Genomic DNA, 16,700 nt, shown 5'->3' on the forward strand with positions numbered 1-16,700 from the left:
CCTTAAGCAACCTCAGTGCAAAACAGTAGAAAATACAAAACACTGAGCATACCAGTTGAACTCTAAAAGCAATTATGAGGACTTCGGTGTTGGTGACCCTTACCTCTCTAGACCAAGGTCATTCAGATTAATGCCAAGGCTACGTTTCGAATGTGTCTGCATTTGTAAACATTGTGCACTTACAGTCTCTAAAAACAAAAATTAATAAACATGCAAACAGTGGTTGGGTCTACTTTAAACAGCTGCTACAAAGCATATCAGTAATACAAATAAACTAAAACTAAGCATTTAAGCATTAACCTCAAAGAACTTAGCCTGAGAGTACAGGTCACAAATTCATTTTTCAGACGATATGCCCAATGTTTTATTTCCAATTTCCCCATCCACATTTACCTGGATCACTTATTTTGCATAGTTTAAATTATATGATTTATTTACTTACTTGTTGATTTATTCATTTACAGTGCCTTGCGAAAGTATTCGGCCCCCTTGAACTTTTCAACCTTTTGCCACATTTCAGGCTTCAAACAAAGATATAAATTTTTTATTTTATGTGAAGAATCACCAACAAGTGGGACACAATTGTGAAGTGGAACGAAATCTATTGGATTTTTGAAACTTTTTTAACTAATAAAAAAATGAAAAGTGGGGCGTGCAAAATTATTCGGCCCCTTTACTTTCAGTGCAGCAAACTCACTCCAGAAGTTCAGCGAGGATCTCTGAATGATCCAATGTTGTCCTAAATGACTGATGGTGATAAATAGAATCCACCTGTGTGTAATCAAGTCTCTGTATAAATGCACCTGCTCTGTGATAGTCTCAAGGTTCTGTTGAAAGCACAGAGAGCATCATGAAGACCAAGGAACACACCAGGCAGGTCCGTAATACTGTTGTGGAGAAGTTTAAAGCCGGATTTGGATACAAAAAGATTTCCCAAGCTTCAAACATCCCAAGGAGCACTGTGCAAGCGATCATCTTGAAATGGAAGGAGTATCAGACCACTGCAAATCTACCAAGACCTGGCCATCCCTCTAAACTTTCAGCTCAGACAAGGAGAAGACTGATCAGAGATGCAGCCAAGAGGCCCATGATCACTCTGGATGAACTGCAGAGAACTACAGCTGAGGTGGGAGAGTCTGTCCATAGGACAACAATCAGTCTTACACTGCACAAATCTGGCCTTTATGGAAGAGTGGCAAGAAGAAAGCCATTTCTCAAAGATATCCATAAAAAGTCTCGTCTAAAGTTTGCCACAAGCCACCTGGGAGACACCCCAAACATGTGGAAGAAGGTGCTCTGGTCAGATGAAACCAAAATCGAACTTTTTGGCCACAATGCAAAACGATATGTTTGGCGTAAAAGCAACACAGCTCATCACCCTCAACACACCATCCCCACTGTCAAACATGGTGGTGGCAGCATCATGGTTTGGGCCTGCTTTTCTTCAGCAGGGACAGGGAAGATGGTTAAAATTGAGGGGAAGATGGATGCAGCCAAATACAGGACCATTCTGGATGAAAACCTGTTGGAGTCTGCAAAAGACCTGAAACTGGGACGGAGATTTATCTTCCAACAAGACAATGATCCCAAACATACAGCAAAATCTACAAAGGAATGGTTCACAAATAAACGTATCCAGGTGTTTGAATGGCCAAGTCAAAGTCCAGACCTGAATCCAATCGAGAATCTGTGGAAAGAGCTGAAAACTGCTGTTCACAAACGCTCTCCATCCAACCTCACTGAGCTCGAGCTGTTTTGCAAGGAAGAATGGGCAAGAATTTCAGTCTCTCGATGTGCAAAACTGATAGAGACATACCCCAAGCGACTTGCAGCTGTAATCGCAGCAAAAGGTGGCTCTACAAAGTATTAACGCAAGGGGGCCGAATAATTTTGCACGCCCCACTTTTCATTTTTTTATTAGTTAAAAAAGTTTCAAAAATCCAATAGATTTCGTTCCACTTCACAATTGTGTCCCACTTGTTGGTGATTCTTCACATAAAATAAAAAATTTATATCTTCATGTTTGAAGCCTGAAATGTGGCAAAAGGTTGAAAAGTTCAAGGGGGCCGAATACTTTCGCAAGGCACTGTACTTACTATAATACTGAGCTTTTACAGCTAAAGAGAGCCCAGGTTTAAACAAACCCTTTAAATCTCGTCCTATCTCACCTCTAAGGAAAGAAGGCTGCCAACACACCCCATACACCCAGTTTTCATGGCCGGCCAGAACTGTCTCAAGGGTAACAGCAAAGGATAAGGAAGAATCTGTACAAACAGAAATTAAGAAGAATGGTATAAGAATAACTGGTTTACTTGGAGAATTTGCTTAACATCCTGTAAACAGTATTGCTTACCTTGGTATTCTAAAGAGACGTCATATTACTGTATATTTAAAGTGCTTTATGAAAAACAAGTTGAACTTGGAACAGAAGTTTACCTCCTAATATCTAGAAAGATTTATTTTCAGTTTCTTCCTATGAAAGTGTGTTTGATTCATAAGGTCAACAGACATACATCTGAACTATACATAATTCAAAATACAGTATGCAAACATCACAACAAAATGGAATACAAACAAACATGAATGTTTTTAGGAGAGGTAATCATGTAGTTAATTGATTAATTGGCTCCAGGTATTTTAAGCCTTCCGACATTCATTCCAAAAGTTTCAAGACAACTGTTCATGATGCAGCCGCAAGCTTTAAATGTTGCTGAAGGTCAGCTTGCAATCTTCAAAATTGACCCTGTTATATTGTACTCCCATTCCTCGAATTAATCATTTCAAATATAAAACGTTGCAGTTCAGGACTTTCTGAACACCCTTGAAGACATTCCACAAGATTTGATTCTAAAAAATGAATCACGGAAAACTGTCAAACAGATTTAATTACAGGTCCAAGCACATTAGAAAAATAAATTGATTTTCATTTGTGAAATGTGACTGGTGACAAATCAATTTGAATATCTTCAAGAGACAGAGCCCAGCTGGCAGAGGGTCACCACGGACTCGAATCAGTCAAAGAGCACTTGACTCGGCACATGACAGCAGTCCCTCTGACTTGCCAAGCACCTGTTGCCTTGCAATACTCAATACTGTCAGTAACAGTCACACCACTTCCCTAGTCGATGGCTAACTAATGTTGTGGGACCTGCAGTGTGAAAAATGGCAGATGACACTGACATTATAGTTTTCACACAAAATTGCACACTGCTTTGTTCGCACACTGCTCTCAGCATGTGTGCGTATGAGGGGGGTAATACTGAGACTTTGTTTTGACAGCTGTTTGTATTCGATATATCCCATGGATTTGTAAGAAAGTGATTTTGACAGTATAGTATCCCTTGGATGGTTCAGACTCGTCCCCTGAAAAAAGGTCCCAGGAGACTGAGGCTTTAAAACCACACTTCAAAACCCAAAGAGGGACAATTATAAGGAGCCATTCAATTCTATACTGTAAGTCTTTTCGAAACAGAATGAAATCAGAGAAAAAACATGTACATGTACAAGCAGAGAACATGCAAACTCTTCCCACAGAGAGGCATTCCGAGACTGGAAATGAACCCAGCACTGTATTGAAATAGTAGAGATTACTATAGTTATTGTAACTCTTTAGACAAAATTCCTTGTGTATAATCAATAGAAAGTGTTTGTGTCTGATGAAAAGACAAAGGGAATACAAGCACGGACAGCTCACCCTTCAATTTCACTGAAAAGACGAACTCTTTCATTTTGATGGTCTCTTCATCTAGATCTTCACCGATGTCTGACTTTGCAAGCACTTTCCACATTCTTATCAGACAGTCTTGTGCACAGCTTGCTAATAAAACTTCCCCATCTGTGATTTTAAAAGAACAACATTTACCCATTGACTCTGCCTCAGTCTACAGTGCACTTATTTCATTAAATATTTTACAAGATACAGAATATCTTCCTTCAGCTAAGAGCAAAAGCCTGTTTCATGAATTATGAAAAGATTTAACACTACATACAAAAAAAAAGGAAAATAATTAGTTGATATTGACTGGTTAGGAAATATGTAAATATTTTGACATGCTTATATAGTGAGTAAAACCATAAGTAAATATAAGTACTATAAGTAAAACTGGGATCTGGCACAGAATTTTTAATTGCATTCAGGACTGGACTTCAGTCCATTCTACAGTAACGAAAGGATGATTTTTTTTCTTTTAGAAACAATCTTCCCCTCTCTTAAAAAGAGTATGCCCACTTTAAATTTCACAAAGGCAGAGCTATACAAAAACGTAAACTGTCTTCATCCTTAAGCCGAATAATAGTCCCTAAGAGTCAACCCCAGATTACTGAGATGCTGTTGGAGTTAATGACTCAAAACCTCCACTTCTGCAAAGCCCGAGCTCATGACTGAGCTAAATCAAAACACGTTTCACAATATAACACTTGGTGGCAGATCTTTACTGCAAGCTTTTTATCATGTCCCAAAAAGAAAGATGCCATCCAGTAGTGTTCTGAAATCTCCTTTGAGCGGCTGGTTAAAGTTCTGCATTTCATTTTTCAGGCAAAAGCCCCTGACAGCAAGTCAATTCTGTTATGACGTACTGTGCATAAGTCTGTGGAAAGCTGGATTCTGAGAGTGTAAACTACAGAAAAATGTAAACACTCAAAGTCAACTCTTACCCCTGACTGCCCACGCCACTCCTCGGATCCAGTCTTCATGTCCAAGCAGTGAAAGGGCCTTTTCAAACTAAAAAAAATGCACAGATAACTGTTGCTTACATTTTACAGGGTACACTTTCTAAATTAAATATAAGTACAGATGATGCTGCGTCTCTGAAATGAACTCACACAATATTATGTAATCTTTTTTTTTTAAATAATAAGATCCCTGAATGAAAATGATGAATCGCTGCATCAGCATCCTTCAAACCAGATAACAGTAGCAGAACTTACAATGAAACCTGGATAAAAGGTGACCTCATCGACACTACAGAGCACTGTTCGGTTTTGCCATGTGCTTCAGCATGACATAATTAATGACCTGGGTACTCCCAATAAAAGCTATTTCCGCCTCTAATGGATTTGTGAATTATAAGAGGGTTTGACGGTCTTCTAGGTGGTTTGCTTTGTGTTCGTCGGAAGGTCATACCTGCTCTTCCTGTCGCGTAAATAAATGGATTCGGCAGTCATCCCCACCGCATGCCAGAATGGGAACTGAAATCACAAGCTAGTGTCAAAATTGCCACCACTTTCAACAATTCAGAGGCCTGTTCAAGCAAGATTCAAAATTCAGTTGGCACTTAACAATATTCAGATGCAGCTTTCTGGATTTGCCCAAGGACTAAGAACTACTGCTTAAGCTATAGAAGAGATAAGAAAGCAGAGGGAATGAATGAAAAGAAAAGATAAGGAAGGACACCTCCACCTTGTACTGGTTTGTCCCAACATTAGTGCCAGTGTACTGAATAGCTTGCCAAAGTGTCTGGCTCTCTTCTGTCGCTTTAGAGCTGTTTCAATGTCAGTCGTCAAAAATGTTACAAGTCACCTTGTGAAGACATTAAGCCAAACGATTTACAACTGCACAACCTCCATGCTTCATGGTGTCTTTCACGAAATTTTGAACGAGCTCGTACCGAAAAATAAGAGATGCACATCTGACTGTTTCTAAATAATCATCTGTTGACATTAAGCACATTTTGACACACTAAAGGTGCTCTGTATCATGGCATACAAATAGGTAGGGTGGGCCCCCAGTTACTTAAATGGGTTGCCAATAATGGTTTCTGGCTGGGGAACCACTTTTTCAAAAGCTATTCTCAAAAATAATTCAGCCAAGAATACGTTTAGCCGGCACGTCTTTGGAAGGTGGGAGTACCAAAAAAAGCACAGGCCAAAAACCCATATGTACCAGTCCAGAATCCAAGATCGAACCTAGAGCCCAAAAATGCTGTGGCAGCAGTGTTAACTGCCATACCGATATGGTCCCACCATATTGGGACCGATATGGTGTCCCAATAATAATATTATTATTAGTATTATCATCATCATCACTTTATAAACCCTTTACAATTTTCTTGCATTAGGAATTGTCTTTTCTGCCATTGTACGGCGCCCCTGGAGCAGTTGGGATTAAAGGCCTTGGTCAGGAGCCCAACGGAGTAGGATTCCTCTGCCGGCTGTGGGATTTGAACCGGCAACCTTCCAGCCACAGGCGCAGATCCTTAGCCACAGAGCCACCACTCCACCCCATTTATGATAATGCTATTATCATAAAATACACAAAGCCAAATTTTAGGTCAAAAGATCTGCCAAATTAACTACTTAAATAAAGGGAAAAATCTATCACATGTAAAAATACAGATGAGAAAAAAATGGCCTAATATTAATAATGCGTCTCTTTCAAAGTCAGAACAAAGCAAGACAAAGCTTGCTGAACTGCACTCACCTCTAGTTCCTGGCAGTAATGCAAGTGAAAGATCCATCATGAACCCATTTCCAAAATGGAGTGTCTGGAGGCACTGTGCTAAGAATCAAATTAAAAAAATGTATTTATGCACAACTTATTTAGAATTATCCTTTAAAAGAACATAGTGGCTATGCACAAAATCTGATATTGAATTTACCATTCAGGAAGAATTTGTCTATAATCTCAATTACATTTTAAGCCATACCAATCCTAATAAAAACCAAACATAATTGACACAATAAGATATTTTGTGCAATCAGTTGAAGATTAAGGTCTTTAAAGTCATTAAGATACATGCTGATTTTCTTGCTGTCTTTTGCGGAGGAGAGCTGAGAAACAAGTCACACAGACTTTCAGAGCATTGATCTGTCAAACCCTACTCATCTAGTCAAAATCTTTTATTTATTCACTTCAAAAAACATGATTAAACTCACCTACAGTTCAATAAAACATTCTAGAAGTAATGAAAGCTACATATATTTTATTTTTTATTTAATGTTTTTGAGGACAATTATATTCTTTCACTCATAAAAAGGTTCATTGCAAGCATTCAAGTTTTGATCGAAAATGTACACAAATACCTTATTTGTAATTCAACAAAATACGAAATCTTTGGAAGGGAGGTGAATATTTTTGCAAGGCACTGTATATGCTGCCATACATCGTCACATGGTGTGAGGGTGCAGGGAATTCAGTGAAGATTTGAAAAAAGGTTTATTTCGTGGTGAAAAAGGCCATTTCTGGTGAACACTAAGACACACACAAGATGTATCCCTCACAGTGCACTGAGTTTCAGCAGAGTTACAAAGAATTTTATACTCTGAGTACAGCTACAGTAACCCTATGTCACTGCGATGAGTGGGTGTTCATGAATGACCTTTACCTGTGTATCAGGAACCATAGAAAATACTTCCAGTCATGGCACAGTGGCTACTACTATCCCCACTTTTCAGTTATTTCTCAGATATCTAATTTTTTGGGGGTTTCCTAACTCCAGAAGAAACATCTCGGGGAGAATTTTTTCCCTTTAGGGGACTGTCCCCTACACCCTTGGTAGGGGACAGCAGCTTCACAAATAGTTAATTCTGACCTGTCACATACTGTATAGCAGGCGTCTGTTCAAAATGCACACAAAGTCTGGCCAAGAGTAATGTCCCCAGGCCAGGGGCAGATTTCTACAATGGTGTTAGTGTGAAAACCCTTACTCTTTGAGTCCTGCTTCATCCAGATTTTAACAGTCGAGTCAGAGGCAGCAGAGGCAATGAGCAACTGGCGGGAGTCCACATCCAAGTAAATTGCATCCACTGCACAGACAGCCCGAGTGTGGCCCTCACACTGTCCAGACTTGGTGAACTGAAAAAAGAGAAGCACAAAAGGTCAACTGCTCAGAGCCTAAAAATGTTCCAGCTAGCAAGTGTAACAATACGGATGCACCACCAAACTTTACTATATCAAGGCCAGGAAGACTTAGAAACCCCCAACCCTTAAAAGGTTATGCACATTCAACACAAAAGACGGAACAAAGCTGAAGCACTGTTTTAATAAATCTCTTTTCACTTCAGTTGTGGCTTTGTACCGATACTGTGAAAACGCCAGCAGTGAACGAAAATTTCATGTTTGCCAGACTTAGATTAAAATGAAGAATGACTTATTAAGCAGATGTGAATTACAAAGAACGCAGATGTTCATTCTCAAATTCAGCTTGCAGGTATACCGTAACACTGAGAATGGAGGCCGAAAACCTGTCCAGTTATCAAAGTTGCCATCAAAGGCAATAAACAAACTACAAGTAGCTTCCTATAATTTTTTTTCCCCGATCTCAGGCGCCCATGATCTTCAGATGCATAAGTAGTCAAAGAAAAGGGGTATGTGTCTGTGCAACATACCTTACCATCCTGGACTTCCCACACAAGGACTTGATTATCAGACCCTCCTGATACCAATTCTGTTTCTGCACCTGCCAAAGTGGCAAAGAAAAACAATACTAAATTCAACACTTTGAGACCAGATACAATGACAGGGTACTGTAGCCCACAGTCTTCTCCAACAGACATGTAGTGAAGGACCTCACATTTTATCGCTCGGAGGACTTTTTAATCTCAAAATCAGCCAAATCTAAAGGTCACAGTGTACAATGAGGATCTAAACTGTTACCTGAACCAGCTGGTTCTCATTTTCATGACACAACTAACCATTTCTATACATGCGGGACATTCCTGATGGGATGCACTGCTGCAAGATAATTAACTGGTCCATTTAACCTGAATGCCACTGCCATTTGTCAATATAATGATACTCACCACAGTCATTCCTGTGCACCCACTTAACAGCGTTTACTCTGCCTGTGTGTCCATTCAGAGTAGCAAAGATAGTTCTCCTCTAATACAAAACAGAAAGGGAAAGGCTTTCAGGAAACATAATGGTAGCATTGTATTTAATAAGCAAGATGTTTAAAACTGTATTGATACAAATGATAAAACTGACATTATTTTTCTTCTATTTTTATATAGAAATCTTGCCCTTAGAAAAATCATTCCGTTGAGAGTTTGCTATGCAAAATACAATGTTTCTCTCCAGAAGGTTATTTTCGAGTGATAATGCAATCGATATTACTCAATAAATAATCAATACCAAATATTTGGTCATAAGTAACATTACTGTATTTGTTAGATAAAACATGGGTTAGGTCAGTCTGTAAAATTATTTGTGCGTTTCTAGTTTCGAAAGTTTCATTTTAAAAAGATAATGAACATTTATTCTTATCAGTAGACAACAATAAAGCGTATATGACTGGTGCATCATACTTTACTGCAATGGACATAAGTAACATACAGTACGATAGCATCCATCAAACGTGTACCACGTCCATGTAACACAGGTCGTTACATTTTCGGAAACTAAGTTACATAGGAATGCAACTAAGTTTCCGTCTACGACCTCAAAGTAATACCTCATAAGCAAATAAAGATAAATCTATCATTTCCTTGAAGGGCGTATCGAACAGGCTAAATATATCAAGAATCTAAACGTATAGTAGTGTTGGTAGTTTGTACTTTATGTACGATTATCTCATAAAGTTGGGAAATATCTTAATTGCAGCATTACTGACTTTAGCTATAACATGACATAATCCAAGATTAAAAACTGTAAAAAAAGTTAACGGCACACAGTAATTGTGAAAAAGAAAGATTATAATGCTGTCGTGAAGTATAACTGAGTCAATAACGTTCATTTCAATAGTTCAAAGCAACAAGCTAAACTGCATTGCAAAGGCTAACACTTCTGGGTCATTTTGTGTGCATCATACAAGGATTTTCACTTTTGCAATAAAATCTGATTACCTTTGGATGATACAGAGCTACAGAATTGCATGTTCCGAAGGCAACAATTCCTCCTCTTCCCCAGGAAAGCACATTAGGAGTACGATTCGCACAACATGAAACAAAACATGTTTCAGCTATGGAAGCCGCCATTTTTTATGCTCATTTGTCAACTCTAACCCTTTACGTCAGAGATATTAGCCACGTGGCCACAAAAACCGAAGGCGTTCGATTTTCCAAGTGACGTACAGTGAAAGGGTGTTGATTGATTAATTTATGCTATATAAAAATATCTCTCCTAATTTTAGGATGCACATTTAAATTTTCGCAAAGCGCTGTATAAAGGGCATTGGAAAGCAAAACCTTGTAAAAATGTAAAAAAAAATAACACTGAGTAGCGTTTAAGGCTCTAGACTCATCACTGAAAATATAGTGGTTTCTAATGTCACATCATGCATTACTGTCAGCCTGGAAAATCGAATATGTCTATAAAATGAAGTGCAGTTTAAATAAAGAAATTGAATTGAGCATCAGCAGCAAAGGAACAAAAGATTAATTCCATACTAAAACGAAAGCAGAAAAAAAAACATTTCTGTTGTGATCCTTTCTTTAGATGTGCGAGGCCTCAGCTAAATAATTTTATATTAAAAACATCATCATACAAGTTACAGTATAAAACGTATGACTGTAAAAATCACAGCCACCCTGATCTCAATGGGGAGGGTCTCCATTATTTTGTGTAAAATAAAGCATAGAAAGGTTCATCACCCATAGTTTGTAATTAAGCAGATGAAATAAAAAGGAGACTTGTGTTGGAGGACCAGAGAGTGATGATAAAATATATCTAGATAAGAGGACATAAAAAGTGAAGGAGAGATACTATACCTTTTCTAAGCCTTGTGAGTCAAATCAAGAATAAGGTCTATCTGATCATTCTTGGGAAGCCAGTGTAGGGATTTCAATATAAAAGTTAAGTGAATGCCAGGAGACCCAGATGCAGATATTTGAAAGTGCTGAAGTTTAATGTATTCTTTGAAGCTTCTGAATGAAGAGCATTACAGTAAGACAGATGCACATACTCATTTCTCCACAGCAAGCACTGACAGCACAGGACAGCCAACTGATATTTCTAATATTGAAGAAAGCTATCTTGAAGTTCCAAACAAGTCTGAAGGTTTAATTAGGATGAAACATGACACCCTTGTTTTTCACCAGAGACAGTGTGAACACTATGAATGATGGTAGTTAGTGTTACAGTAAAAACGTAGTCATTGATGTAGATAACCCATAACCTATGTCTAATTACTGTTAAAGTACAAACCATTCTGTTACCCCTAAACTTTAACATTAACAATACAAACTGATTTATCCATGCATAGGTACATGACTGGTACAGTATTAAAATTTGGCATTATTTTGCAAGAATTTTGATTGTACACACTGCACTATGAAATGCTGCTTTGCATTTATATATTATTGTTTTAAATCAATAATTTGGCATAAAATAACCACAGTGGCTTTGAACCAAAAAGTAATGATATCAGCTATTCACATAACATTAAACCTGTGTTTCATATGACTCTGAAACACGACCTACTGAAAAATGTAAACTTAAATATGGCTCTGAAGAGGAAGCTGAGCCATCACAAGCATGAAGCATCAGGAAGACCATACACTATTTTTATTCAATTGGTCCACTGGAACAAAGGCTTGAAATTATCAGGTGATTTAATCAAGGCTTAGAAGCAGGCTTTAATTGAGGAAATGTGATTGAACATTTTAAAACAATGTGTGAGACATAAATGTTAAAATCTAGTTATAACAGGTATTCTGCTTAATGTAACAAAAATCACAGTGAATAACAATCAAAAGGGTCAACTCTTGAATCAAGAGTTAACAAGCAATCAGATAAAAAAAGCTGGAATAAAAATAGTATTTTTATTTAATAACACACCAGCTATCAGTGGGAGGAGAGCAGAGTGATGAAGCCAGTTCATAGATGGGGATTATTAGGAGGCCATGATTGGTAAAGGCCAATGGGAAATTTGGCCAGGAAACCGGGGTTACACCCCTACTCTTTTCAAGAAACACCCACGGAATTTTAATGACCACAGAGAGTCAGAACCTCTTTTACGTCTCATCCAAAAGACGGCGCCTTTTTACAGTGTAGTGTCCCCGTCACTATACTGGGGCATTAGGACCCTGAGCACCCCCTGCTGGTCCCGCTAACATCTCTTCTAGCAGCAACCTTAGTTTTTCCCAGGAGGTCTCATATCCAGGTACTGACCAGGCTCACACCTGCTTAGCTTCAGTGGGCTGGCACTTGTGATATTGCTGCTGGCTGAATAATTTGCTATTCAAATTACTGCTCTTTGAAATTGTGCTTTATATCTACAAGGAAGGAATGTGACGAAAGAATAGGATGCCCTGAGGGGCATTACTTTCCCCACGGTCTCTTACAATTTTTCAAATTGCCCCCCCCTAAGATGAGAGACCGGCTACACAGCTCACAAGAGACTAGATGCTGTCAATCACTGGAGCAGGGATCACTGGTGCGCCCTGCTGCAGCCCACATAAATAGAGTGCCGAACCTAGAAGGGAGAGATGAATGGGAGAACATGTTGAGAGCTTGAGCTTGAATGACACAAGACATACAGTACCGATCAGCCTCTGCCCTGCAAAGGTTAAGACATTACTGAACCAGCCTCCGCACTCAAGATTCCAACCCATCCTCCATTTTGAAGATCGGCCGTGCTGCTACTACAACTGACACCTTAACACAGTGCAGGCTGATTTTTTGCAAATATAGTGATGGAGCTGCAGATCCCAGTCACACTCGCAAGCCTCCAAGCTGAAGACCAGCTGCGCCGCTACTGTGCCAGCCATTCCATCACAGCGTAGGCAGATGACACAACAATACCGCAAGTGGCCAAAGGGCTCTGGAAACCCGGAGGCCTTGCCAGCCTCCAGGCTGAAGATGGGCTGTGCTGCTACCCGAACACAGCGCAGGCTGTTTTTTTTTCAAAAACAGCCATAGAGCTACAGACCCCAGCCACACGGCTGTTTCACAAGCCTCCAGGCTGACAATCAGCTATGCTATTACTGCACCAGCTGCTTAATTACAGTGCCGTCTCACCAACACAGCCTTTAACTAACGTCCCTCAGATAACATTACATTGCTTTATTAACCCTATACAATTTCTTGCATTAGGAATTCATCTTCTCACATACCCCAGCTTGCTCACCATGAGAGACAGACACACAGACAGGGAGAAAAGCTTGGGGTCAGAGCACAGGATCAGCCATTGTACAGCACCCCTGGAGCAGCTGTGGTTAAGGGCCTTGCTCAGGTGCCCAACAGAGTAGGATTCCTCTGCCAGCTGCAGGATTTGAACCAGCAACCTTCCAGCCACAGCCACAGATCCTTAGCCACAGAGTCACCGCTCCGCCCTTGACATCATGACATCATGCAACAGACTAAAGACATGTGCTTCTGCAACTACCTTGGCCACCTTGGTCTGAACATTGACCACACCTGATGAAGAGCCAGTATTATTTATAGTTCCAGATAATAAAAAAAAGCTGTTTGACTTCAGAGTTCTGTATGAGGCAAGTCTTTGATTGGGGCCCTGTCTAGAATCTGTTCCCCTGTTGTGAGCTGCTCCCGGCAGCATCACAAGTGTTAAACAAGGAAAACCGAGCACTTTTGTACCAATGCCCCCAGAGTAATGATGACAATATAAGCAATCAAATATTGGTGACTTTCTTTTTCAAATGAATTCACGCAATCTTCTATATCTGTTGGAAATGAACTAAATTCAAATGCTACCTTTAAGTGAGATGAAAATCCTGTCACGACAGGGAGTATGATTGCTTTGCACCATAACTCCAGATAATCAAAGGGCACAGCAAGAAACATAAAGCTGCTATTTTGGAAAAACACTTGTTTTTATATACAATATGGCTTAAATAGTGTCATAGAAATCTGACAAGAAAACCCTCACCTCTGTAATATTATAATAATAATTGCTTACACTTATATAGCGCTTTTCTGGACATTCCACTCAAAGCGCTTTACAGGTAATGGGGACTCCCCTCCACCACCACCAATGTGCAGCATCCACCTGGCCATAGCCATAGTGTGCCAGAACACTCACCACACATCAGCTATCAGTGGGGAGGAGAGCAGAGTAGCGTAGCCAATTCATAGATGGGGATTATTAGGAGGCCATGATTGGTGAGGGCCAATGGGAAATTTGGGTTACACCCCTTTTCAAGGGTTACACCCCTACTCTTTTTGAGAAACGCCCTTGGATTTTTAATGACCACAGAGAGTCAGGACCTCACTTTTACATCTCATCCAAGGGACTGCACCTTTTTACATTATAGTGTCCCCATCACTCATCTCATCCGAAGGACGGCGCCTGTTTACAGTATAGTGTCCCTGTCACTATACTGGGGCATTAGGACCCACATGGACCGCAGGGTGAGCACCCCCTGGTGGCCCCACTAACACCTCTTCCAGCAGCAACCTTAGTTTTTCCCCAGGAGGTCTCCCATCCAGGTACTGACCAGGCTCACACCTGCTTAGCTTCAGTGGGTTACCAGTTGTGAGTTGCAGGGTGATATGGCTGCTGGCCATATTGAATATTGAATTGTTCATCAAATCAGTTGCAATTCCACATGGACATTAGTTGTCTTTTATTGATAAGCACCATTCTTCTATTTTTTGTCCAAGGCTTTTTAACACAAAGCACAGGTGAACCTCAAGCTGTTGAATCAGTTGTGCCATCTCATCTAGCTTATACTTAGCTCCTCAAAACCAGGGTCATTTCAGTGGTCATCCTTTAAGATCTCTATGCCCTACATGATATGCTATATAGTATATTATGCTATGTGAATTCGTTGTTGATCAAACTGCTTCTAATCATTTACAATCTTGTAAGACACAGCAGAGCTAAGTGTATTTGTTTGTTCTTTGTCTTTCACTTCTTCAAGTTAACAGATTTTCTGTGTTAGAAATAATCTCTTGCATACAGTAGCTTCTGTTTTCAAATGATATGTTCCCAAAATAACCAGTACTACTTTTGGAATATTACCATACATTTTTAAACAAAAAAATGTTTAATTCATTTTTACATTTATATTTTCAATATAATAAAAAATAACAAATGGAAACACATGAAAGCAGTAAAAAATGTATTCTATCTTCTAAGAAGACTGACAAATGTCTTGGAAATTGAATAAAATTAATTTGGACATCCATTTCAGAGCTATATGCCTTTAATGTCTATTAAAATTCCACTTGTTTTCTAAGTGTTTTCTTTTTCTGTTGTTCTGAGAACATATATTCTGTAAATTGTCCTCTCATTAGCTCTTTGAGATTAGTCATGTCAATATGCAGTTACAGTCCCTGACATGTTTTGTGCTTTCGACCTTGGGTGCATCTGATTTTAGTGTACTCTATCTGAAGAAAAAGGTTTCCAGGGTGATTTGCAAAGCAACATAATTTTGTCTTGTTTTCTGACAGCTCCAGTGAAAGCTTAAAAGTGCACATCTGATATGTGACAATATTGGTGTGGAAAAGTAAAAAAACAAATAAAGAGATCTTTTACTGTTTTATTGGCTAGAGATTATTCTTAATCTGAATCAGAAGTAGAACATATTTTGCCCATGGGAAACAAAGGATTAAAAATTCTTATTACAGTAGTTCTTAGTATGATCAGTGATATATTGAAACCATTATGCTTAGCAAACCTTATTTATGTTATGCTTGTGGTATCTCAGTTGCTAGAGGAAGACCTGCTGCCAGGATACTACTAAAGTTCTTTAAACCATTTCTGATGTTGGTCAAGTACACTGTGATTCTAGCAACTGTATCTATTAAAGTTGTTATATTTTTGCTTCAGTTCAGATATCATTAAATTGGATTTTTACATCCAAAAAGTATTTTAAGGTGTTACAGAAAATGTAACAGCACACAATTGATTTATACTCTCCCTGTGTGATTGTTAAAGTTTTCTCAGGCTGTGTTTTGAAACAAAAGGCTTTAGCCTGTTTCCTGTTTTAGGAAGTTTGCACCCAAAGCACAGCAAAACAACGCCAAAGCAAAGTGACACAAATCTACATAACACCCAATCAATGGCCTGACATTTCAGAAGATCACTCTTTTTTTTCCTGTTTCCCGTGCAATATTTAAAAAACTCAGCCCTAGACTGACAATCCTAATTCATCCATTTGTTCTAGTGATCATGATTCCTCTTGTTTGCATCATCCTATTGAAGTTCAAGGAATGATTTTACCTTACTACACTCTGCATTACTTGAGAGTAGTGTTAAGTACTTATGCATTCATAGGGCACAAGGCAGAATTAAGTGTAAATGACTGATTGTTCATGGAATCCCCAGTGTCATGGGAGCTACTATGAAGAACAGTCATACAGAACTATCCCGGTTGTCTCTGGCATGTGGGAGGAAACTGGAGCACTTGATTGTAAGTCTCAACCATGGGTGTTACAGAATATTTCCTGCCAGAATGTTTGCGTTAAGCACTTTGCCATCATGTGGAGTGGACATTATGTACAGTATCTGAGCATAATACCTTGCAGATTTAGACAAATCCATTGATTTTCTAACCATTTCATCCCATTACCTCTGGTTGCAGGGGAGACAGAGCCTATCCTGGGAAGTAATCAGTGCAATGCAGGATACACCCTAGATGGGACGCCAGTCTACTGCAGAGCACACACAGGCACAGTCAAGTACACACACTCACAACAGGGCCAGTCTTCCCAGAAGGCAATTAATCTAGCAGTATGTCTTTGGGCAGTGGAAGGAAACCAGAGCACCCAGAGGAAGATTTTGATTAATATGCCTTGCTTTGGTGATTATTTAGCTCAAATCAAATGTCAAAACTTTGGATATTTCTTTGAGAAATATCAC

The 16,700-nt window shown here is 39.2% G+C and overlaps 1 protein-coding gene across 1 annotated transcript in view; it reads right to left on the reverse strand.

The window, feature by feature from the left end:
• The window catches only part of elp2 (elongator acetyltransferase complex subunit 2), a 53,968-nt gene extending 44,040 nt beyond the window's left edge, over positions 1-9,928 (reverse strand). The window contains exons 1-9 of the mRNA XM_088601720.1: positions 9,781-9,928; positions 8,740-8,818; positions 8,326-8,396; positions 7,645-7,792; positions 6,419-6,496; positions 5,123-5,187; positions 4,654-4,720; positions 3,695-3,835; positions 2,169-2,264 (exon numbers count right to left, since the gene is read on the reverse strand). Coding sequence (XP_088457846.1) covers positions 2,169-2,264; positions 3,695-3,835; positions 4,654-4,720; positions 5,123-5,187; positions 6,419-6,496; positions 7,645-7,792; positions 8,326-8,396; positions 8,740-8,818; positions 9,781-9,912 — 877 coding nt within the window. The 5' untranslated portion in view covers positions 9,913-9,928. The remainder of the gene's footprint in view (positions 1-2,168; positions 2,265-3,694; positions 3,836-4,653; positions 4,721-5,122; positions 5,188-6,418; positions 6,497-7,644; positions 7,793-8,325; positions 8,397-8,739; positions 8,819-9,780) is intronic.
• Positions 9,929-16,700: the final 6,772 nt, after the last annotated feature.

Source organism: Lepisosteus platostomus, chromosome 12, assembly GCF_059453375.1.
Source record: "Lepisosteus platostomus isolate fLepPlt1 chromosome 12, fLepPlt1.hap1, whole genome shotgun sequence".
Classification (NCBI taxonomy): domain Eukaryota; kingdom Metazoa; phylum Chordata; class Actinopteri; order Semionotiformes; family Lepisosteidae; genus Lepisosteus; species Lepisosteus platostomus.